At 42.9% G+C, this 25,443-nt stretch overlaps 1 protein-coding gene across 9 annotated transcripts in view; it reads left to right on the top strand.

Annotated features, from left to right (window-relative positions):
• The window catches only part of ERC2 (ELKS/RAB6-interacting/CAST family member 2), a 1,007,143-nt gene that overhangs the window by 794,303 nt on the left and 187,397 nt on the right, over nucleotides 1–25,443 (top strand). For 2 of the 9 annotated variants that reach the window (XM_043976682.1, XM_043976683.1), the window contains exon 19: nucleotides 12,383–12,448. The exons of the other annotated variants lie outside the window; for them this stretch is intronic. In XM_043976682.1, the coding sequence (XP_043832617.1) occupies nucleotides 12,383–12,409 (27 nt within the window). In that variant the 3' untranslated portion in view covers nucleotides 12,410–12,448. The remainder of the gene's footprint in view (nucleotides 1–12,382; nucleotides 12,449–25,443) is intronic. 9 annotated transcript variants of the gene reach the window in all.

The following is a 25,443-nucleotide window of genomic DNA, read 5'->3' on the forward strand; positions in this document are numbered from 1 at the left end:
ATAGGAAAAGATTCCTGCCATCAGAGGATTTACATTGTATCAGGGGAAGTAGATACTATTTGCACATATATATGTAATTTTTTTCTTTCTATATAATAATATATTCAATTATCAAGATAAGTTAAAGGGAAGGGGGAAAATAGAACAGACTTCCTGTGCAGGGTTGGGGGAGAGGTGGGGGGGGAGGTGTCACATTTGAGCTGATCCTTGAAGGAAACATGGCATTCTGAGAGGTCAGGATTAGAAGGGGAGGGAGCATCATCCAGGCAGGGGTATTCAGCCACTGCAGAGACATAGAGCCCAGGGAGGGAATTTCCTGTATGAGGAACATCAAATAGGTTAGTTTGGATGGAAGGTTAAGTGGGTGAAGGGGAGTGATGAGTAATAAACCTAGAGAGATCAGATCGTGATGGGCTTTAAATGTCAAATAGAGGGGTAGGACAAAGGAATCCTCCGAGGCTCTTTGAGCAGGGGAACCACACGCTCAGACCTGTTCCTTAGGAACATCACCCACATGCCACTTTCTCCTCAAACCGATTCCTGATCTCCTTCAATGAGAGTGTGTCCTAGATAACTTAGTATTTATTTTCTTCTGTCCACATTGCTTCCTCTGGGTAGAATGTAGGCTTCTTATCTTTTGCCTGTCTCCTTGCTTTGAGAGCAAAGGATATTTCTGTCTTGGTCCTTGTATCCTGGCACCTACTGTACTGGTTGACACATAAAAGATACTTAATAAATGCTTGTTGAATGAATAATTGAACTGTAAAACTCTCCTTGAGGCAACTTCCCCAACTCTGCAGTTGTCTAGAGGAGTAATTACTATTGCTTTCAGGTATCTGAGGTGCTATGACTCTAGGAGCATTGCTCATGAGCCTCCATTGGTTTGTTCTCCATTAACTATTGACCAGTTGACTCCATGAGCTTCAGAAAAGGGACTTACTAAAAATGTACAGTAAAAATAGTTGGTAAAAGCATTCCTTATATATCAGGTTACACACACACTGTGAACACAGAAGGGTCCTGGGAAGAATGACCAGAACCATCAAGTACAGTGGTAACAAGGAATATGTATAAAGAGTATCTATGGCAAAGGGACATCTGACTCCTGGATCTGGAAGACCTTTCTCCCATTGTGGAGCCCTGATGACATTCTGCTTCAGGATAGCTCTCTGCTGAGGAGGAAGTCCAGCCAGGTCCCAAAGATCCATGCTTCTGTTAAGCTCACAGCTGGGACTTCTTTCTGCTTTCAAATCCATGTCCTCTGCTGCCATTTTAAGGTTCCTGTCTGTGTCTGTAGCTTTCTGCTTTCTATTGCCCTTGGGCACTGGCGCTTTCCTGACTCCTCAGCCATCATTCAGCTCTGAGTCCCAGTGAGACCACTGATAGGACCTCAGCATCCCTTAAATTCACAAGGTCCCCTAGGTACTTCCAACTCAGAATATTCATTTGTCTAAAATAAAAAAAGAATAAACATGAAGAGACAGAGACTCCTATGTGCTCCTAGCTGCCATGACTGGCTGGGAGTTCGGACTGATGCCTGTCCCTCACCAGATGCTTGGGAACAACCCCAAATAGTCTGGTCTTACAGCTATAATGATACAAATGATGAAGATATGGGTTTCCCTTTTGACTATGAAGTTAATTCTTAGTCAGCAACTCAAGGCATCCATTCTTCCAGCCCCGTAACCAATAAGAAGAATTTTCATGATCAAATAGTACCAATTTCTAAATACTTGTGTCCAGAAATCAGCTCCCTGCAAATTTCCACGGTCATTTAGATGGAAACCCAGCAGAGAATATCTGCATGACCCTCAAGGGCAGGTCCCCATAGGCCAATTCATTCCTGTTACAAATGAGTGAATTCCAGCAGATGGAAATGATAGGGGATGGTGAATAGGAAAGCTAATCTAGGTGTGGAAATGGTGTGAAAAAAGGCAAGGAGGTGAGGAAAGGTGATATGTGTTTGTGAGGTGGTAAGTAGTGCAACTTAGCTCCAATGTAGAGATCAAGGTAAAATAGATAAAATTGGAAAGATAAACAATCCAGATTATGAGGAGCCTTGAATACTGAGCTAAGGTGTTTACTTTTAAATTTTCTGTTGTATTAGTGTGAATTTAACTGTTGATAGGAAGGTGAAATGAGTAAAAAGCCTTGTTCAAATCTTAGAAAATGGAAGAAATAAAACTTCCATTTTTTCCCATTCCACAATATTTGGACATGCAGTGTACAGAGCTTTGTGTCAGGGACTTTGTGAGGAGTGAAAGACGTAGTTCTTTCCTTTGAGGAGCTGAAAGTTGAATGGAAATGATGATGTTGTAGGAACAATTTTCACAGATTAAAAGAATAGAATCTCAGTGTTGGAAAGAATCATAGAGGTCTTCCAGTCTTGCACCCCACATGAGCTGTGGATTACCTGTGAAATAGTCTTCACATATTACTGTCCAGCATCCTTGGTTAAACACATCTGATGATGAGGAACTCACTCACTCACTAGGCTGCTTGGTATGTTTTGAGATGATTATGAGGGTTCAGAAACAGTTCTCGACACAGAGCACAAAACTGTGACCTTAAACTTATTTGATGGTACTAGTAGTGTTCCATGGAACCAGAGAGGATAAGTGGAGTCTCTTTCACATGGCACCTTTCAGACATGTCAAGTATCATCCCGACTCCATCACATCTTTTCTTTTCGCAGCCACATAACTCCAGCTTTTCCCCCAATCATTCCTCATGTGTTATGCTTTTTATTTTCCTCTTGATCCTCTGTACCCTCCTATGATACCCAGAGCTTTGTCAGGCTACCCTCTTATTACCTTGACCACCTTGCTTTCCCCCCATTTTGATCCATTTCCTCATTTTTATTTTTAAAAAACCCTTAGGGATCATATAGATCATACCATATGTATCTTATCATATAGATCTTCTTAAATATCACCCTCTTTTCTTCCTTAATCAATTAACAAGCATGTATTACACAATTACTATATGCCTAATACTGTGCTAAATGCTGGGAATTCAAAGACAAAAGTAAAACAGGGCCTTCCCTCAGGAAGTTTGCATTCTCATGGGGCAAGAACACAGGTGTATAGAGGTACATTGGAAGCATCATTGAAACTGCACTCTTGAGAGCTTTCCTTTCTGGAGGGTTATCTGGGGGCCTACTGGGGTCTACTATGTTGCCCTGTAGACTCTCAGGCTGAACCCAAAGCAGGAGGGGGTAGCTCCAGTGTAGCTTGCAGCTGGCTAATTAGTGAGCATCAGCTGAGTAGGAGTTTAATCAGACAGGCAGGCAGGAAGTCTCCCTGGGGCAGAAGTCAGTGGAGGCAGTGGTGGGACAGCCACCAAAGGAAAGTCAGAAAGCCTTGCAAATTACACTCGGCTGTTGCAGTGTTAATGGTAGCTAACTTGGATAAATTGGTAGTTAATAGGAGGCAGATTTAACAGAAAGGCAGAGGTAAAAGTGGGTCCGAGGGTCAGCACGGGCAAATGGAGGTGGTTGGCCAAGAGGTAGAGTCTCACTAGGAACACAATCATGCTGCCCCATCTACTAGGATGAGAGCTGCTTTTATATACTAAGGAGGAGAACCAGCTCTGACCTTCCCTGATTTCTCCCTGACCCACAGCAACCAACACATTTATTGCCTGTATTCCAAACATCTTGAGTCCAACTCATCAGATGAGAAAACTGAAAGGGACATTCACGATCATGTAGCTCAACCACTGTATGTTGCCAGTAAGGAAATCTGGAACTTTCTTTCCTTTTAGACTTCCAGACATAGAGACATAGGAATTTTCTCTGGGCTTTTGCACACCTGCTTCCTATGTCAGCATCCTCTTCTCTGGTGCCAAAATTTCCATTGTTAGCATCCTCTCTGCTCCAGCAAACCCAACTCATCATCACTGGTCAAATAGGACCATATCACAATTCTCCTTGTTGCTTCTTTTGAAAAATGAAATTGTCAGTGGAAGGACTGAAATTTACCAGAGCCTTTCCTTTTGGTAGAATGACACTTTTTGCTTGAATATCTGGAGGCTCTCATCACAACTCTGTGCTTCTTCAGTGCCAGTATGGACATTGGTGCCAATCAACCAATTGTCAGGCTCTGATGAAGCACCTACTGTGTGCTAGGCACTGAGGATACAAAGAGATCAGTGAAGCTATCTCTGCCCTCAAAACACTTGCATTCTAATGAAGCAGAAAGTAACTAGGTGGCACAGTGGCTGGAGTGCTAAGTCTGGAATGATGAAGACCTGAGTTTGAACCTTGCCTTACTGGCTGTATGTTTTGGGAAAGTCATTTAAGCTTAGTTTCCCTCAGTTTTTACATCTATAAAATGAAGCAGTTAGGCATGCCAGGTAATAAGGTCTCATCCAGCTCTAATTAGATCTGTGATTCCATGATCCCATGTACACAGCTGCACAAATACCCACATATATGGGAGAATGTCAGAAAGACATTCAATTCCTCCACTCATTTAAATTCATTGAAAATGTATTTAGTGGGGCAGCTAGGTGGCACAGTAGATAGAGCACTGGCCCTGGAGTCAGGAGTACCTGAGTTCAAATCTGGCCTCAGACACTTAACACTTACTAGCTGTGTGACCCTGGGCAAGTCACTTAACCCTAATTGCCTCACTAAAAAAAAATGTATTTAGTGATTACCATGTGCCAGGTATGATGCCAGGCACAGGATATATGAAGACAAATGAGGCAGTCTATGACCTCAAGAAACTTACGCCCACGCTCTGGCCAGTTGCTCTGGAATCTGCCCCCACAATAACATCACTTCCTCCCCGCCCCTTTTCTCTTCATCTCAATGTTATCCAATGTTTGAAGCTATGTATTTCTTCTTGACACTGTCGAGAACCCCTCAGGACAATCTATTCCCTAGTTTTTTATAACACATTTTGGAAAAGGGCTGACAGCAAGGAAAATACCCAATGAACTCTGACCCGAACTAAGCACAGTTTACTAAGGGAAACTCATTTCTCTGGCTTCTCTATTCTCCAAAGCTACACAAGCAAAGATTTGTTTGTTTCTCTGTGCTAAATATCAGAGATAACCTCCTAATATTTGCTTCTGGATGGCATTTTAGGGACCCCAAGAATTGGCTAGGACCTCAGGAATTCTTTGGGATAGGTAAGCCTATTTGCGAATGGGCAGATTTCCACATCTGGGCTACAATATATAAACATGAATTATAGCAACATATAAACAACCCCTCTCGCTATCCAGAGACATACAAACATGTGCTATTATAATTGTTATTCCAGGAGGAAGGCTGGATGAAGGACTGTTTAGACTTGAACCTGAGATAAACCTTATTATAGGTCTGTGAAGACTCATCCCCCCCACCCCGCCCCATTTCCCAGGCTCACCCCTATTGTTTTTATTTTTGCAAGTGTCTGTAATTCCTAACTCCGGCCAAGCCCACAGCTGGAAATGCCATGAGGGGGGGGGGGGGCGGTGTTCTGGCCGAACCAAAAGCAGAAAGCATCGTAAATCCCACGTCGAAATCCTGTTTTCATGACACATACAGGCAGATTTTGCAGACTTCTGGGGTTTGCAGAGTTCAGAGAAGTTTCAGATAAGTCTCTGAGTTATATGGGGGCAGGAGGGAAATACTACCTTGGACTGCCCTTGTCCTAATGGTTCAGAACCTCTTTCTGCTGCCCCTCATAGCAAGCTGTTAATTAGCTGCCTTACTGAAGGCTGTGTCCCCATGCAAGGATAAATGGGTACACTCACTAGCTATGTGACCCTGGGCAAGTCACTTAACCCTCATTGCCCTGCAAAAAAAAAAAAAAGGATAAATGGGTAGATTCGGTGGGCTGAAGGTAACCCTGTCACAGCCCTCCTTTCTAAGCTCACTTTGACCCCCTTTTCAGATAGAGCAAGATATGGCCATGTAACTTTCAGACTACATTTGGGGGACACTGATTAATTTCTGCACCCCCCCACCCCTCAATGCTGTGCAACTACCGAGGAGTCACATAAAAATTTAGAGGTCCGTGTGGCATTCATTTATGCTGAATTGTAATCAATACAGAGATGTATAGACACAAGTAGACAGACAAAGAACTCATATGGGAGTGTTCTTCGGGAGATTAGGTTTTTGCAGTGCTCAGTGCCTGTGACTATAGTTTCCATTTAAATCCTCTCCTGGTTGTCATGATGATCATATGGTCCCGTGACCTTAGATCTGGAAATCAAAATATCCACAGTGAGGTAAACAGCCCCACAGTGAGGGACTACTAGTCCATTCTATTCCATTCTCTTCATCAGAGGGAGCCATTTTGAGCACCACTGAAATGGTGACCTCGGAGCAGTCCTTGCTTCCCTAAAGGGGCAATCAGTCCTCCTGTGACATACAGGGGGTATAAAGGGACTACTAAAAGAGCCCTTGGTGATTTTGATAATTTTATTTTTTCTTTTTCCTTAAACTAAGGCATTTTCTGAATGCCACTTGTCTCCCAATAGAAGCTTCTCCTAATCCCCCCACCTCCATCTTATAGTCCTTTACTACCTTGTGACCTTGAGAAGCCACTTGGGCAAATCATCATTTCGCCTCAATTTCCTCATCAGCAAAATAAGAGTATTGGGCTCAATGACCGATAAAGACCTTTCTAGCCTTTGTGGGATAACCAGTAATTGATAGGTGGTGAACCACAATCGATAGCCTGCTGGACTTGGAATCTAGAAGACCCAGATTCAGACCCTGGTTCTACCACAGATTAGCTCTGTGACACTCTCTGCTTTAGTTGCCTCAGTTATAAAATGAGGATAATAACTTGAGTTGCTTCTTTGGGGAACTGTGGTAGGGCTACAATGTGATAAATTGTATAAAGTGTTTTTCAAACTTTAAAGAAGGATAACATGTTACTATTATTCTTATTCCATTCCTTTTGGACAGGCTTCAAATAGGTGTGTCCTGGGACAAGTCACTACTCTGCTACTATTCTTTTATATTTAATGCTCTCTGGGTTGTTGTTATTATCACTATCTCATTGTTCTCATCGTTTGTGAAAAGGTTCAGCTAGAAATAGTCCCAGGATATTTCAGGACCCTGCTCTGATTTTTAAAATATTGAATGTCTTCTATACCTATGTAAGTTCTCTCTAGAATTAAAATCATTATTATTAATGTAGTTCCCACCCTCAAATGATCATCTCTTTACTTATTTTATACATTATATCTCCCTTTGTGGGCAAGAAAATATTTGCTTTGTACCCACAATGCCCAGGGCATAATAAATAGGTACTCCATGAACAGTTTTTGGAGGAATGATAGAATTGCAGCTTTCAAGCCAGAAGAGATGTTAAAGGCAACCTAGTCCAACCCTCTGACAGACAAAGAAACTGAGGTTAAGGGGGTAGATGTGATTGTCCTAAAGACAATCAGATTCCTAAGGATCTGATTTAATAGTGAAGGCTCCACACCATAAGGCCTTCTCCGTGTTCTGTGCCAGGGCCTGTCGACTTCTGTCAGTCATCTGGATGTTTCCCAGTCTCCAAAGTGCTTGGCATCATGCAGACACGATGTCTAGATGACTGAGTCCTTTTCTCTATCCCCAGCTGGATGGCTTGGCATCTTTCAGAGTAAAAAACATTCTTGAGGAACACCCAGGGGATCAAAACCCTATTCGGCAGCATCCAAAAAGTCCACTCAAGAGTAGAGTTAGAAAAAGAAAAACAATGAAAAGAGAAGATTCTGCCCTTGGTCTGTAGGAAAAGGGGAAAAAATAGCATTTCCAAATAACTCTGCATGTAAATGAGAGTCAGGGATCAAGTGATGTTTATCCTTTTCTTTTTTTCAGTTTCAAAAATGCACATTTTTTCGAGGTAAGCTTGCTGAGTAAATGAACATTTGCATATAAAAAATGCAAGCGTCTCAGCGGGGAAGTCACTGCACATGCTTGGGAAATCTCGGGATTTCTCTCTGGTTCACTTCTGTGGCTTTGCTTTTGTGTTTTGTTTCCAAATGGACCTTCACCAAGGCCCAAATGACTCCTGTGAGCAGGGTCAACTACAGCACTCACGTGGGGGAGAAGAGCTGGGGACCAAGCATTTTTGACATTTTTCTCTCATGTTTTTTCCTTCGCAGGAGCACACAACAGAAAAAAAAATCAGAAATAGTCTAAGTTCCCTTTAAAGGGATGTAACCACATTTCTCCAATGTTAAATGTTAGCAGAGTTTATACTGGGCTGTCATAGTTCTTTACTCTATTCCACAGCATACAAGACATCGATCTTAACATCTGGTTTTTAATAACAGTTGACAACTGGGAGCTCTTTTTATTCCTACAAGTAGACTGGGAACACTAGTGATATTGGCAGTGTATATTTTCAAGCTAAAATTCCTGTCTGTTTCAATCATAATTAATTACCACTTATTTTCTTTAAGATTTAATTTACTACAAGTAATTTGCATTAGAGCAAATTTCAATGTTAAGAATTAGTGGTGGTGATTTTCTCCCTCGATTTAAGTTCTAGGTGGGAGGATTTAAAAAATGATCAAATCCATCCAATTTCTGAAGCTTTGAACACCAAGTGAAATGAACCATCCTAAGAGGAAAATGGAGTGTAATTATTTTCAAGGAGAATCATCAGTAATGAATTCTGATGGGATAGTATTTGTAAAGCACTTAGCACAGTGCCTGGCACCTAGTAGGTGCTTAATGAATGCTTGTTCTCTTTTATAGCATCATAGATTTAGAGTTGGAACATACTCTCTAACCCTTCATTTTATTGATGAGTAAGCTCAGAATCATGAAGGTTAAATGTTTTGTCCAAGGTCACACCTGTAGTGTGTGACTGTTCAGATTTGGACTCTTGTCTGGGCTAGCTTTCCATTTTATTTATTCATTCATTCATTCGATTCATTTACTTATTGTTCTCTCTCTGTGTCTTTGTCTCTCTCTTTGTCTCTGTCTCTCTTTGTCTCTGTTTCTCTACCTCTCTGTCTCTGTCTCCTCTCTGTACCCAGAATTTCCAAATAATGACAGAGCCTGAAACTACTGCCTCTTATTGATCTATTTGTGAGTGGCGGGGGGGAGGCGGGGAATGGTGTCAAGACGTATGATTTCATTGAAGTTGAGATCTCGTAGTGCAGAAAGCTCCCTCCATTGAGGCAAACTGTTGACTCATGGTATAGTAATTTAGAGTCTTTGAGCATTATCTTAGGTATTTACAGGATAGATGACCTGCCCACTCTCATACATTGAGAGTATAATGACCTGTCCAGGGTCACAACTATAGTCTATGTCAGAACTGAAACCACATCGTCCTTTTTCCATGTCCGGATCTCTATTTACTATATCACACAGCTACATAGGAGCATAGACCGAGGGCTTGAGGGATCAATTCAGAAATGTGGAAACTGATGCCAATGGAGATTGAGTGACTTGCTTCAAGTCTAAGAGACTTAGGTGGGATTTGAACCTATGCCTTCTCTGCCCTGCCAGAACATGTGCCCTTTCCATCATAGCAGGGGGTTGATATTCAAAGGGGTTAATATTCAGGTGGTTGAATTCAAAGCCATGACTGCACCCATTTTATAGATGAAGAACCTAAGTTGTAGTGATTTTAAGTGATGGCTATCATCTGTGCACCAAACAGCTATTATGTCAGAAGCAGGATCTGAATGTGACTCTGGCTGAATCCAAGGCTTTCCCTTCTACTAGTACACCCCAGCTCCATCATCACTCTTTACTAATTTGTATAATGGGACTACCCTTACTTTTCGGCAAGCCAAAGAAGGAGATTTCATTTATGTGATGTCAGACCACCATCATTATACTCATAATTCTAAGGACTGACCTTTCTATAAGAGCTTTCAGCTTGGCTAAGTGTTTCATAAACGTTATCACATTTGAACCTCATGTCAATCTTATGGGTGAACTCTATTGCATAGAGTTAGATATTCTATGGCTATCATCTGACAGATGAAGAAACCGAGGCTCAAACAGGTTCAATTACTTGCCCATGGGTCACTGAGTCAGTGTCAGAAGCAGGATGTGAGCCAGGTTCCAGTTCTCTCAACACTGTCTCTCTCAAATGTCTAGACCTGATAGACATTATCCAGCACACCCCGCCCCTCCCCCGCCCAGGAAGGCATTGTATTGGCCTCTAGTCTGTCAAAAAGGGTCCTTCCGAAAATGTCAAGTTCCTGAGTTTCCCAAGACCTTGTAAAACGTCTCCTTGCCACAGAGGGTCAGTGGTGACCGATACTTACCATTGGCACAGAGTGGTGTGCTCTACCAAGATCTTTGTTATCAATGTTATCCCAAAACCACCCCTTGAAGCATGGACCACAGGCATTATTTGTCTTGGGTTACTGATGAGGAAACAGAGAGGCTCAGTGGCTTGTCCACCTATTTAAACTGAGTGTCTTAGGGGGCACTTTCTGCTCAGTACCCTTTCTACTATCTCAATGTGTCTCTTAAAGGATTCCCAAGATCCATCTAATGACAAACAAAGCAAAACAAACAAACAAAAAATACCTCAAACCACCACTTATTAAGTCTATGAAACAAATTCAAAAATAGTCAATTAGTGGGATGCTTGTTTTTGGCCTCAGTATTAAGGCAAAATTTCAATTAACCAGGATCCAACTAAGTAAAACATTGTGTTCCAGATTTTTTTCTCGCCCCATACCCCCTTTCCCCCGGCCCATCCCTGGACCGCATGGCCTAATGTTTAAGGCCAAGAGGCAAGCTATGAGAAAAGCCTTATAGTCTTGTAGCCTTGTTCCTCTGACATTCCTGCAGGACATTTTAGTCTCTTCTCCTACACCTCTCTATCTGTGGGTCTGGAGCCTAGATTTAGGGCTCCCAGAATCTTGAAGTCATCGAGTCTTCACTTATTGCTTGTAGGATCACAGATCACCCAGATCTTAGACCTGGGAAGGTGCCATTGAGATTATTGCTTACAACCTCCTCATTTTAATTATCCTAGCTACCATGTCTATGATGCCTTAAGGCTATAAAGCATGTTCCACATGTTATCTCACTTGGTCCTCAGAACTACCTAGTGAGGCAGGTGCTATTATTCACTCCATTTTACAGATAAGGAAGCTGAACCTGAGAGAGATTAAAAGGATCTTACTGGGGACTACAGAGCTAGCATCTGCAGCAGGATTTGATCTCAGGTCTTTCCGACTCTACATCCAGTACCCTTATATCTAATATATACATACACATACACACACACATAATCTAGTATACCCACTGGCTACTTCTTTTACAGAGAAAACTGAGTCCTAAAGTCATTTCATGTCTTTACAAAGCCTACACAGGTAGTAAAGTGCTAGATGGACCCAGTGAGCCAAGAGCCATAAAATGATGAAAGACAGACTTGTAGTGACTGAAATGTGGCACTTGCAGTCAGGACCTGGGTTCAAATCCTGCCCCAGATGCTTACTGTGTGGCCCTAGGGAAATCACTTAAATTCTCTGGGTCTCAGTTTGCTCATCTATAAAGTGAGAGAGGGTGGGCTCCACAATGTCTCAGGTTACTTCTAGCTCTAAAATGGTGATTCTCTGATGGCCTGAGATATCACCAGGACCTTCCTCATTGGAGAAAGTGTTCAATACTGTGGCGTCAAGGAGGCCTGAGGCATCTAAAGAACTTTTCACTCAATAGGGCTGGAAATAAAAAGGTTAGCCCTTGTTTAACCAAAACATTCAGTTCCACCTAAGCCAGCATTCTGCCACATTCCAGCAAATGGGAGCTTGAGTCTCTCTTCATGAAAACCACCTGCTGTTTTTGGTCATCCTTCAGCAGCTGATGGACATTCCAGCCTTCCCTTGCCTTTTACTGGTAGAGCCTCAGAGAATAGGGTGACATTACTAAGTTGAGACAATGAGGTGCTCTGAGAACCCCCTGGGATTTAAGGAGGGCCTTGTCCTCTAAGTGTGAGGGACAAAGACTATTCTGGATCAGGAGATGGGGTTTTTCATTCTTTAGATTTTCCTGATACTCTTTTAGCCTGAAAGAAAGGATGGGGTATTTGATTACTCTAATTGCTCCTTTGCTGATTTAAAAAAAAAATAAAAACCTTAATCTCCTCTTGCAACATATTCAAAATGCATGTCTCTCCTTCACCCACATCTCTTAATAGAGACTAATTCTAATCTCCTAATTCATTTTGACACTGAGGTAGAGCTGGGCAGTTCTTTGTTTTCTGTATGGGTTGCCATAGACACAAACTTTCTGCACATTTGACAGAGTTGGTGATGGGGTGCTTCAACTTTCTCTGTCCTTTAAGAAAAAAAGAGCCAAGATGAGTTTGCTTTTGAAATGCACCAAGGTGTAACTAACCTTTTCTTCTTTCATTCCAATGCGTACCTCCTGCCTGTGCACCTCCTAATCTCTGGCCCACAGGATGATGAGGAGGGCATTTGGGCATAACCGATCCTATAAACCAAAGTTCCAGTTTTGTTTTAAGGGGTGAGAAACTATCTTTTATATAATTTTTAAAAAATATATTGCATTCTGGTATTATTGTCGTGTGAGTGTCTAGCTGTGTTCATTGGTGTCTGTGGCTGTGAATAGTGTTTGCCAATGTCTATTGTGAGCTCAGAATGTGCCCATCCCCTGACCACCCCAAGCCTGTCCCTGTGCTAACTTCCTCCCCACCCCCAAATATTGATGAATATTACAGTTCTTCCTCTGTGGGAGTGGAGATCTGCTCTATTCCCATTGTGATGCCGCTAGCCTTAAGCTACTCTCTGGGATTCCCATTCTCCTCACTTTGGGAATGACCTTAAACCTTGGACACTGTCGAACTTCTCCCACATTAAATAATCCAAAAGGGACTGCCCGGTCCTGGCATGCCAATGCCATGGGAATGTTCTTGCAAACTTGCTTGTGGCTTTCTGTGTTTTGGCAGGGAATGGGTCAATACTAAGCATCTCTGTGTCTGCATGAGGCTGAAATTTTGACCTGCCAGTAGTTAGTTCTGGGACAACTATGTAAGAGAACCCCCAGGGCAGAAAGGAGGAAGCTTGGGGGAGTGGGGAAAGGGATGTGGGCATATCCAGAGAAGGAGAATGGGAGCACCAGGGAGTTCTTTTCATTGATAGTGTCAGAATGGTGGCCTTTCAGTTTGTTTCTGGAAGAAGTCTGGCATTAATTGTCAATCACACACACAGTGTCTGTTTCCACTGACTTGGCCCTTTAAAGGACTATTGATTCCATCTACCTTTTCCAGCTCTGAGTAACCTTCCTTCCACTGAGAACTTTGCAACTGGCTGCTTTCAAATTGAATGGTAAAGCATGTGACCCCCCCCCCATTTCTAAATTGCACCTTTAAGCTTTAACACCCCTGGCTGTGGGGGATTCCAGTTCCCTCAGATTCCATCATCTGTTTAACTTTATATGATATGAAGCTGCATCCTTCCTGAAATGGAATTTGCGTACATGGAAAGTGACATGGAAAGTGCCATTGAACTGATGTTCCTGAAGCGCTTTGTAAGGTACAATGAAAAGTGCTGATTTCTGTGCCCTAGTGAATCTACTTGGTCAATGTTTTTGGTGCCCTGGGGAATCTATTTGGTCAGTTTCCTAGTGAATCTACCTGGTGAATTTTCTATGTCCTAGTGAATCTATTAGGCAAATGTTTTGTGCCCTGATGAATCTATATGGACAATTTCCTAGTGAATCTACCTGGTGAATTTTCTATGTCCTAGTGAATCTACTAGGCAAATGTTTTGTGCCCTGATGAATCTATAAGGACAATTTCCTAGTGAATCTACCTGGTGAATTTTTGTGTCCTAGTGAATCTACTTGGTCAAGTTTCATGCCCTGAACTGACTTCAGTCTGTTTCTGTGCCCTAGTGGATCTCATAGCTCTTAGGAGGCTCTACATGAAATGCTTCTCAGGACCTCCAAGGTCCAATTTAGCCCCTGAATAAACAACACTATTAAGATTAGTGAGAGGGGCAGCTAGATGGCGCAGTGGATAGAGCATTGGCCCTGGAGTCAGTAGTACCTGAGTTCAAATCCGGCCTCAGACACTTAACACTTACTAGCTGTGTGACCTTGGGCAAGTCACTTAACCCCATTTGCCTCACTAAAAAAAAAAAAAGAAAAAAGGTTAGTGAGAAACACTGAGGTTAGGATGCTGTATGCAGCACATAAATTGCAATGCTCCTGCCCTTCCCTGTTTCTGTCTTCTCTGTGACAAGGGAAGACAACTCTTACAATATTCCCTTCACCAGGACCATCAGAGAAAGTTTGGCTCCAAGGCTTCAGGTGGGTCATAATCAGTAATTGCCCTGTTTTACTCAACTGGTGATGGATGGTTTTAGGAGACAGGTTCCTGGATAGGTTTCACACTTTCAACTTGACCTACAACAAATCCCACCTCCCACCAAGGTGTCAGATTCCTTTTTCTAGCCTTGGGGGTGGAGGGTGTCCAGCGTCATTATTTATTCTTCAGGTAGGGGACCTCCTTCCACATAATCAGTAGGTTCCTACTTTAGCTTTCTTTCACACCAGGACACTTTCATGTCTTTATGGGGGACCAGCACCTTCTGTGCTCTTGCTTTTCTAGTTAATGGAAGGAGAGAATGGTTCCCTATGTCCTGGCAGACGGCTGGACAAGACTGGTCAGCCTAAGAATTGCCTTCTCTAAGATGCCCTCCACTTCCTAAGAAGAAGGTAATTGCTTAAAGATATCTAGAGATGGATACAGAAAAGCAAATAGGTGCAAATCAGGGGACAGCAGTGTCAAAGGAGAAGGAACTGTTTCACATCTCCTAAAATGATGACTGCGTCAAACATGTCAAAGGGAGATGGGGACATTTAAACAAATGAGGCCTAAAAAAGGATTGGAATTTGCGATGAAAAAGTTCTGTTCTGGCTTCTGCAGTGTCCACATGGGAACCTCTTTGTGCTCTTGTCATCATGGTTGGGGCTTGTGGGAGTTTCTCCCAAAATTAAAGCAGATTTTCTGACTTTGCGAATATTTTATTTTGAAGTAAAAATTTTTAATAGCACTCAATAATAATGCTAATAATAATTTCCATTTCCAGTATATTTTAAGGTTTGCAAAGTACTATATATATATATATATACACACACACATATACACACACACATACACACACACATATATACATATACATACAGACACACACATATATACATATACATACAGACACACATATATGTGTCTGTATGTATATGTATATGTGTATGTGTACACACACACACACACACACACACACACATATATCATCCCACCTGGGCCTCTGAACACACCTGATTCAGATTTAGAGCTAGAAAGAATGTTGGAAGCCATTTAGCCCAACTTCACAGATAAGGAAATTGTGGTCCAAGAAGCTAGAAAGGACACAAGGGGGTGTCAGAGTCCCAAAGAATGATGGCTAGAAGGGACCTTCCAGGTCACTCAGCCTTCATTTATAGTTGAGGAACACCAAGACCCAGGAAGGTTAAGTGATTTGCCCAAGGTCACACAGGTAAGGAATGGCAGAGGTGGGATTGTAGCATCTATAATGGTATGTCAGAAGACAGGTAACTTCACAACCACCATCAAGGTGCAAGTGTTAAAAAGAAAAAAGACCTATGAGCATCTTGTCTTCTGATGACAAATGTAGCCCACCAAACTACCTATGTCTTCCCTGATGTTCTCGTGGTGAATGTGGCCCATTGAGCTGAGGGTGGAGGAGGCCAGGGGCGGTGGGCTCTTCAAGGCTACTCATGCTCTGAACTTGGAAGAAGACTTGAAGTATGACTATGAGGAGAGGCCATCTGTGTATCATTCAAAGAACGGCCACACCGACTTTGGGCCGGCTTATCATCGGGGAGATGGGTTGTTTTTTGTTTTGTTTTGGGTTTCATTTGGTTTTTGTTTTCAGTTACAGCAACTCTCAAAGACTGTCAACCAAGTCATTGAGAGGCTGCCCATGCTGATGAAATCCCTTAATGCCTGGGGTATGACGCAGACCTACCAAACAGATCCCTAATGGCTGTTATTCAGGATGCAAACCCATTTTATATGCTCTAATAAGCTTTACAGGTTTCTGAGGAAAACAACTTATCTTCATTTATGATGCTTTTAAAAGTGTTGCCTCAAATATCCTAAGGCTTTTTAAACTTGTATCTTTCTGTATTTAAATCACAAGATACCACAAGGACATATGATCTGCAGCAGCTGTCACATCTTTGAGGAGTATTATGATCTGTGAGGCCTTCAGGATACAGGAACTTTACAATGAAAGGAAGATAATGCTAGCACATTAAACTTAAACTGTCTTGGAATATTGGATTTATGGTCCTTATAAAAGAAAAATTATAAGATGGGGTTATTTTATTGGGCATCATTAATGTGCAGATAATAGCATTAGAAAGCCTTCACTTGAATAATAATTTAGGAAAATGGCAACCAAATGGAATTAACATGATTTCCCACCCCCAACAATGTGCCCCACCCTGGGCCACCTCTCACTCCTTAAAGACTCTAAGCTAACTCAAGTTTTATTTCTCTTTTGGTGATCCCATTTGAATTTTTCACCTAGAGACTTGTCCTCTCTGTGCAAAAAAGAGTGAGGAGGTGGGGTAAGGGCTGTTGGTTTTCCAAATAGTTTGAGAGTCCCCAAACCTTGACGTGCCGATTATTTTCCCACACCTATATTCATACTGTTTCCTACATGCACCCAAACACCCCAGCAGACACCCATGCATCCATGGTTTGTATACTCATTCTCCCACAAAACTGTGCACCCACATACTGTCTCCTACAGCAACATACTTTCGCAATAGCCATACATGCTCATAAGCACAAACCCATTCACACACTGAAATTGCCAGACATACCTATGCACACGCATATAATCTTAGAGACACTCCCAAACCTCCTACACTCAGTCCCCACCCCATGATCTCTCACACATGCACATACACTGTTAAAGAAACCCATAAACAGAAACCCACATATAGTCTCTCATCTACTCAAACCTGCATATATAGAGCAATGCCCGTATGTACCCACAAGTGGCTATGCTTCCTTTCACAAATACTTACATCCCCATGCAGGTTTATCTCACACACATACTCTTAAACCTATTCATCAATATATACATACTATAACATGATTCATTAGTAGATAGAGAGAGGAGGAGGATGGGAAGAGAGAGAGGTGTGGTAGAGAGAGAAGAGAAGGAGGGAAGGAGGGTGAGAGAGAGAGGAGAAAGAGCAAGAGGAAAGAGAAAGAAGGGGAGAGAAAAGAGAAGAAAAAGAAAGGAGGAAAAGGGATGGAGGGAGGAGAAGAGAGGAAAAGAAAGAGGGAAGGAGAGAGAGAGAGTGAGCAAGTGAGCACATGTATTAAGTGACTTCTCTTATCCAGACATTTTTTGGAGATCCCAAACCAAGGAAGCGAGGCAATCGCTGCTCTTGAGGGTCTTGCTTCTAATTGGGTGGGGGGAGACAGTCTATATAAAGAGGTGCTGGAAGGAAGGGGCCCAGTGTGAAGGTGGCTGGGAAATGTTACAGCAGCCCAGGTCCTGGGCATCAGAGCCGGAGCACTCAGCGGTGGAGCCCAAGGATCCAGTGTGAGAAGATCAAGATGAGGGAGAGCAGGCCTCATGGTGCAGAGAAGGCTGGGAAGGCCCAGATCTCACACCCATACACATACATGCCTCATTCTAATATCTCATGCACTGCTACTGTCACACACAAGCACACATGTTCCTGTGTGCACCTCTATGTTTATTTGCAGCTAGCATCCTTCTCATAAACACAGAGATGCTGCCAGCCATATTCTCACACCTCCCCCCACACATACACAATTATCTGCCCTTGTGTACACACATACTCTCACACTTCCCCTGCTGTGCACACACATCCTTACATATCTCCTTGGCCCTCTCTTGTCTGAAGGAAGAAGGATTGAGGCCCAAAGTGTGAAACCTGAATTTCTTTGGGGCTATCTCACCCATGCCAGGGGTACAAGGAAGCTTCAGCAACCTCCCTGCCCATGCCAGCTGCTAGTCTCGCTGGGTCCCCCTCTGGGAGTCTGTGCCTGCATAGCTGAGGCATCGTGAGCCCCCATTAGGTTCCAGCCAAGCCTAGAGAATAGCCATTGAGCACTTCTACCTTCCCCCCCAAACAAAGGTCTGTGATTTCAGGAGAGTAAGTCCTATTTACTTCCTCCAGTGGATGTTTACTTTTGTATCCATTTGTTTTGGGGGCCACAAGGGAAGCCTCAGGGTGGGAATGGGAGGACTCACACCTTCCCCACAAGGCAGGAGGCTTAGAGTCCTTGCTAAAGCCTTTGCATTGGGGCACCCGCGCTCATAGCTCCCCGGGAATGCTGGTAATGGAGCAGACATGGTCCATGAGATTGTTTTTATGTCTTAAACCACTAGAAAGGAGTAAGTCTTTTTAAATGAGAAACATACACATTTTTAGGACCTGATTCATAAAAATACAGCTGTGGGCATAAGCGTGTTTTAGCTTTGGGCCTTGATGTTCATAGAATCACTCGGTTCAGAACGAGCCCTTCTGCTTGGATGCCACCAGGCATGTGGTCCCCGTTACAGTATGTGCAAATGGAAAACACACAAGACGGGGGCCCCAAGGCAAGCGCTGTTTGACACATTGAGGCAGAGCCCCGAAGGCTGGTGGAACTCTTCGGTGTGTTTGGCCTCAGAAGGAATGAAGAAATCCTGCTGGTTGGGTCTGAGTCTTCCTAGCTCTCACTGAGCTGAAAGGATCTGCCCTATGGGCAATCTATGCTCCAAGGAAGGGGGCTCAGGGCACACAGAGAAGACACAGAGATCCAGTCTCATGAAGAGAAAGTTTGGAACAAATGGGGTCCCCCGCATGGCCCCCTGGCATCCCAATTTAAGCCCTGCTGAAAATAATGAGAGGCCGCCAGCTGAAGGCCAGTTCTTGGGTGCTGGGTTTGGCATGTAGCATCAGTTGGACTCACTGCCTTCCTCAGGGTAAGTCATTTTCTTTCCCTGAATTTGCTCAGTTTTCTCCTCTGGAAAGGGTTAATTGGCTTTGGAGGTTCCTTGAGGATCTGACAGTTCCATATTCTGTGTTCTTGGACCCCTGGCATTCTGTGTTCTAGGATTAGTTCTGTCTTTGACATTCTGTTTACTCAATTCTAAGGTGACCTGCAGCTCTGAGGTTCTGTGTTCTAAAGTCCTTCCAACTTAGTATATTTGAGAAACTCAAGACCCTGCCCACCCACTGACCCAGCTGCTGATGTTTCCTCCAAGACAAACAGGGATTCTGGACTGGACAGGAGAGATCTCCTCCCCTCTCCTTGCTTTGCCTCCTCAGAGCAGGCCAATAAACAACACTGGTTGAAGGCAGCCATAAGGCAGCAAGAGGGTTTAAGCTCATGAGGGACAGGTGAAGGCTTCTGGTAATCAGTGATGAAGCAGAGAAGGAAAGGCAGCTTGTGTGCAGTGGAGAGGACCCTGGGAGGCCGTTTAGATTGGGAGGTCCGGGGTTCAAATTCTGACTGTATGACCTTGGCCAAGTCACTGTTCTTCCTTCATTGTAAAATTTGACTAGATGTCAACCACAGTCTCTTCCAACTCTCAATCTGGAGTCCTAAAAAGACAATTTGAGCATTGATAAGGTGCAGCATCTGTAATACTACTTCTAGGGACTGGGGCTGGGGAGGGCAGAGAAGAACAGCCTGACAGAAAAATTACATGGTTCCCAGGGCAACTGAGGGATGAGAGGAAGGGGTATGGGCATGGTAAGGATTCTTCCCTTCCTGAGAATTCCAGGCAGCAACAAAGGTCAGTTAGGATGTCCTATGCCCCTTGGCTGGCTCCCAACTCCTCAGTGTCCCTTTCTAAAGAAACAGCATGCCACGCTCACCTTGTAAGAAAGTCAGGTAGACAGATTAGGGGTGTGGCCAGCCTAGTGGACAGGTGGCTGACCTTTGAGTCAGGTGTACTATGCATTCCAGTCCCTCCCTTGGTTCTGACCCTGGCTAAGGCCTTCACATAGTAATGTGCAGAACAGGTGCTTCTCATTGGGAGTACCCTACAGTGATTAGATCATTGTTGTGCTAATGGATGGATGGATGGATGGATGGATGGATGGATGGATGGATGGATGGATGGATGGATGGATGGATGGGTGGGTGGAGGGATGTGTGGGATTTAAAATTGGATATATGAGCATTTAACTTCCGTTTTTTTTTACCACAGATGGAGGGGTGGATGAATGGGTGGATAGATGGAGGGATGGATGGATGGATGAACAAATGAATGAATAAAGGATTCACAAGTGGAAGAAACCTTAAAAGATCCCCTAATGTGTCCCACCTCCCTTTACAAAAGGGGACCCCGGGGCCCAGGGAAGTCAAAAGATTTGTCTGATACCAGAATTCTACATTCCAGCCTTGAAAGGAAGAGTTAAAAAGAAACTTAAAATATTTATCTGGGGAAGAATCAGAACTGGCCGTGAATGAGCCTGAAGTGACTGGGTGTATAGTTGAAGCATCAGCAGAAAACGAGGGAATGCAAAGGATGGATGGATGGTCTCTTGACCAGGATTCTCCAAGGGGGGCATGGAAGCATATCAGGGGAGCTATAGCATGGCAACAATATATGTTTATCAAGTGAATGACTGACACCAAGAATTTATGTGACCATCTGATTGTTGGGGGGCCGGTTGAACCCCATCTTTGCTGTGGCAGTCGGTAGGGGACACAGCCTATACTTCTCTTTCATCACTCTGCCCCCTCCCTTCTCTGTGCACTTGGCCGTCCTAGCCCTTATGAGTCAGATGTAGGTCACTTAGAGCAGCTATAACTTAAACTTAAAACTACCCACAGTAGCAACTTGCATTAGCAAAATTCATTCTCTGCAACCACCCCAAAACAGGCACCCTCACAGAAGGGGCCTTGGCCTTGGGGATAGTAACCAATAAGTAAGTCTGGGCTCCTTCCTTTTCCTTTTGGTGAGATCACAGTGAGTCAGGTAGGAGGACCAGGCAGGACTGATTATGATCTGGGGCACCTCTTTCTCTATATCCCTCCAACCTTTGCTATTATGATGGAGGACACTAGCATCTTCCCATCACTCAGGTTCACACAAAGGGGGTACTGTCCTCAATCCCTCACCCTCTTTGGTTGCACACATCCAACAATGGCTAAATCTGGCTTTCTCCATGTGCCTTTTACATGCTCCTTCTCTGGGACCACAGTCACTGCCCTAGCATAAGGTCTCACCAACACACTCCTAGACTGTTGTCATCTTCTTCTTACTGGTTTCTCAGCTCCAAGTGTCTCCCCATCCAAGCCACCCTCCAATCACCCACCACCATTCTCTTCCTAGAGCACAGGTATGATCATGCCACTCTCTTCAATAAATTTCAATGTCTCCCTCTTGCCTTGAGGATCAAATATCATTTCATCTTTATCTCATCATTTCTAAAAAATATGTGTTTTGTGTTAGTTGAGAGCCTAGACAATTATCAGTATAGCATGCATATAATTTATAAATAAGTAAACATTTGTTTATGTTCAGATTTTTAGTGATAGTGTCGTGGTCACAAACATTTGCCTGCTCCTAACAAGAGTGCACAGACATTGGATTACATGCTTGAATGCACACTTATGCTGTGCATGAGCTGAAATCATCAGCTTTGGGTTTTCAGGACACTTTGGAGATTTCCAACACAGAGACCTGTACTAACTGTGTGGCTTTGAGCAGGTTGCTTAACCTCTCTGTGCCTCCATCTCCTCAATTTAAAATAAGGAGGTTGAACTTCTGAAACCCCTTCCCTTTCCAAAGCTATGATCTTATGACCTTTATGCTTTATTTCATTTTTGTTGATAGGCTAACACTTATTGAAAAAGCTCTGGAGTTGGAGTGAGAAAACTTGGGTCCTATACCTAGACATTATTAAGCATGTCAAGATGATTTCTGAGTCTCAGTTTCCTAATTTATAAAAACAGAGTGTGCCCATTTCTCAGACTTCTAACATTAGAAAAATCCTTTATAAAATGTATAGTTAATAATAATAGGTAACATTTATATGGTGCTTACTATGTGTAAGACACTTTACAAATATTTTTTGATCCTCACAGCTGCCACAGGAGGTAGGTGCTATTATTAGCCCCATTTTACAGATGAGGAAACTGAGGCATACAAGAGTTAAGTGACTTGCTCAGGGACATGCAAAAATTATGAGTTTGAGGCTGGATTTGAACTCAGGTCTTCCTGAAGCCCAGCATTCTATCCACTTTGCTCCCTAGCTAGAAATTGTGATATTCCTTGAGCAGATGCCAACTGAGAGTGAACGAATGGATAAAAAAGCATTTATTAATCACTTACTATTTGTAAAGTACTGTGCGAAGTGCAGGGGGTACAGATAGAAAAGTCAGTCTCTAATCTCAAGGACACAGTATCATAGTAGAGACAACAATGTATTTGAGGAGAATCAGGCTGGGAAGAAGAGGCAAGTTAGCCGGAGACTTTAAAAACTTTAAAAATTAATATTACAGAAAATCAAACAAACCGCTAGTGGTATCATCTTCAAAAAGAATCATACATAAGAATCCCTTGCTTGTGTACTTTGATTTAGAAAACCAGGGGCAGTTAGGTGGCACAGTGGATTTAGCACCAGCCCTGGATTCAGGAGTACCTGAGTTCAAATCCGGCCTCAGACACTTGACACTTACTAGCTGTGTGACCCTGGGCAAGTCACTTAACCCCAATTGCCTCACCAAAAATAAAAACAAAAAAACCAAACCATACATTCACATTATCTATGTTATATTATATTTTTCTTTTTATAACATATTTCCCAATTACATTTTCACTGGGTTCAGACACAGCCTGGAGTGTTGAGTAGCTAGGAATTTGACACCTCTTCGGTGTACTATTGACTCCCTAGTCCCCCTATTTCACTGACTCAGTCAACTCACCCTTCTCCAAAACCTTCCATGGCTCCCCATTACCTACAAAATAAAATATCCACTCAACTCACTTTCAAGACTCTCCTTCAGCTTCTCCCTTTTTCCCTAGAGGAGGGATAGCTTTAGTAGACAGAGAGCTGCCCTTGGAGTCAGAGAGATCTGAGTCTGACACATCCTAGCTGTGCGTCTAGTGAGTCTCTTACCTTCATAGTTCATGATTCCTTATTTATAAAAATAGAGGGTTGGATTCAATTACTGCTAAGGGCAATAAGCTCAAAATCTCTCATTTTAATTGACTTGACTTTGGTCAAGCATAAGGCATTGTTGGGCATCAGTTTTGACCTCTATAAAATGGAGATAAGTTAATATAACAATTGCATCTCTAGCTCTGGAAACAGGAATTGAATCAACTTAACTATTCCTGGAAGGGTATGTGAGTAAATTGTCCTCTGTCTCCAGTGACCATCTCTGTGACTTCCCTTCTTGACCACTGGGCTCTTATATGGGTACCCTTTATCTATTAGATTATAATGTTTTTGAGGACAGGAACTGTATTTTTTTAACAATGTGTTTTCCCAGCACATAGCATATAATAAACTCTCTCTCATGTGTCTTATGGACCAAACTGGCCTCCTCCCCATCCCTTTTCTGCTCATGGTCTCTTCCATCTCTGTGCCATTACTCAAGAGTATTTTCTTTTTTGTTTTGTGCAGGGCAATGGGGGTTAAGTGACTTGCCCAGGGTCACACAGCCAATAAGTGTCAAGTGTCTGAAGCCAGATTTGAACTCAGGTACTCCTGAATTCAAGGGCAGTGCCTTATCCACTGCACCACCTAGCTGCCCCTAAAAAGTATTTTCCAAGCATGAAAGGGATTTTCCTCTCAGCCACCATGTTTGTATTTGGGAGTCCCTTCATTCAAAGCCTGGTTCAGATGCCAAAGCCTCTAAAACTCCTGATTTTTCATCCACAACAACTCTCCAAGACTGCCCACTAAGTAAGAGAACACTTCTGAGCACAGTGACCATTGGTCAGTTTATTGGGGTACCTGACAGCTCTAAAAGCTAAGACATTTTCTGGAACTGACTAGATTAGAACATATAAGGAATGCTGGGCTGAACATAGGTTACCACTGGTGGGACCATTGGGGTACCCAATAGAACTCCAAAAACTAAGACTTTTCTGAAAATCACTAGATTGGAATATACAAGGAATGAAAACAGAAAATCTTTTAGGGAAAATAGATTATTTCCCATGACCACTCCCAGAGCAATCAAGCCACATTCTAGCTCCAGACCTTATAGTGCCATGCAACCTTTTAGAACATGTCTTGATATATTTAAAATTGTGAATTATTCTCTTCCTAGAATACAGAATTTCCCCAACTCTATTTTATCATACATTTCAGTAATGATGTGACAGTGAGTATGGGTTTACATTCAATTGAGGTTCTGTTGTCTCCCTGCTTTCAAGGGAGAGAATGATATTATTACAGATGTGAAAATAAGAATGATAGAAAACAGTGGTTGTAGGATGATGAAACAGGCCCAAGGAAAGAATGACCTTACAACCATCTTTTCTGACTTAGACAAGACCAAATTTTCAAGAAATTAAATGAAAGTTCCTTGAGGCAGGGACTTTTTTATCTTCATTTTGTCTTTGTATCCCTGACCCCCAGAAGCAGGAGGATATGTGGGTACTCAAAGAGCTAGTCTTGGAATCAGGAAGACTTGGGTTCAAGTCCACATCTGATTATTGACTGGAGTTTTGGAAAATGCCTAACTCAACTCTCTTAGACTGTGATTTGAAGAGAAGACGCTGGCCTGCATCAGTAGGAGTTTCCTCTTCTCAGTGTTCTCTGTATCAAAGACACCCTGGACCAGTCCCTATGCCCAGGGCCAGCACAGTGTGTCTTCATTGTAGAAGACAATTCTTTTTGAACAAAGATGTTTGGGGAAGATTTGAAAGCTGAAAAAGGTTCAGTGATTTTTCAACAGGAACACCAAGTCAAAGGAAAGAGTCCAGTTCTGTTTGTACTTCTCTGGATGGGTTGATCCCAGAACTCATGAAATGTTGCCTTCCCATCTAATTCCAATGGGCTTGGCTAGGTTCTCATGGGCTGAAAGCTGGTTGAGAAGTGATAAACAAAGTGAGATGATGAATGAGCACTCAGCCAGTGGAGGGGAAGGGAAGCGACTATCACATTACGAGCCATCTTTCCCACGCCAGGGTTGGTTTGGAGGGTGGAAAACTTGCCTCCTTCACTCCTTTGTCATTTGTTGTCGAGTGGAGCATTAGACCTGGTCTTGCTTAACCTCTTAATTAATGATCTGTAAGAGGGGAAAACCAGCATGAGATGGAAAGTTGCAGATGACACTAATTTGTGAGGTGTTGGTAATACCAGCAAGGTCAGAGAAATAATACTCATGGACCAAAAGAGGTTGGGAGTGTAGAGTGAAAATAACAAAGCTTGGAAAAGCCCAGACACCCACATCTGGTGAATATTAATCGGAGACACAGATATCA

The sequence above is a fragment of the Dromiciops gliroides genome, chromosome 1 (assembly GCF_019393635.1).
Source record: "Dromiciops gliroides isolate mDroGli1 chromosome 1, mDroGli1.pri, whole genome shotgun sequence".
Classification (NCBI taxonomy): domain Eukaryota; kingdom Metazoa; phylum Chordata; class Mammalia; order Microbiotheria; family Microbiotheriidae; genus Dromiciops; species Dromiciops gliroides.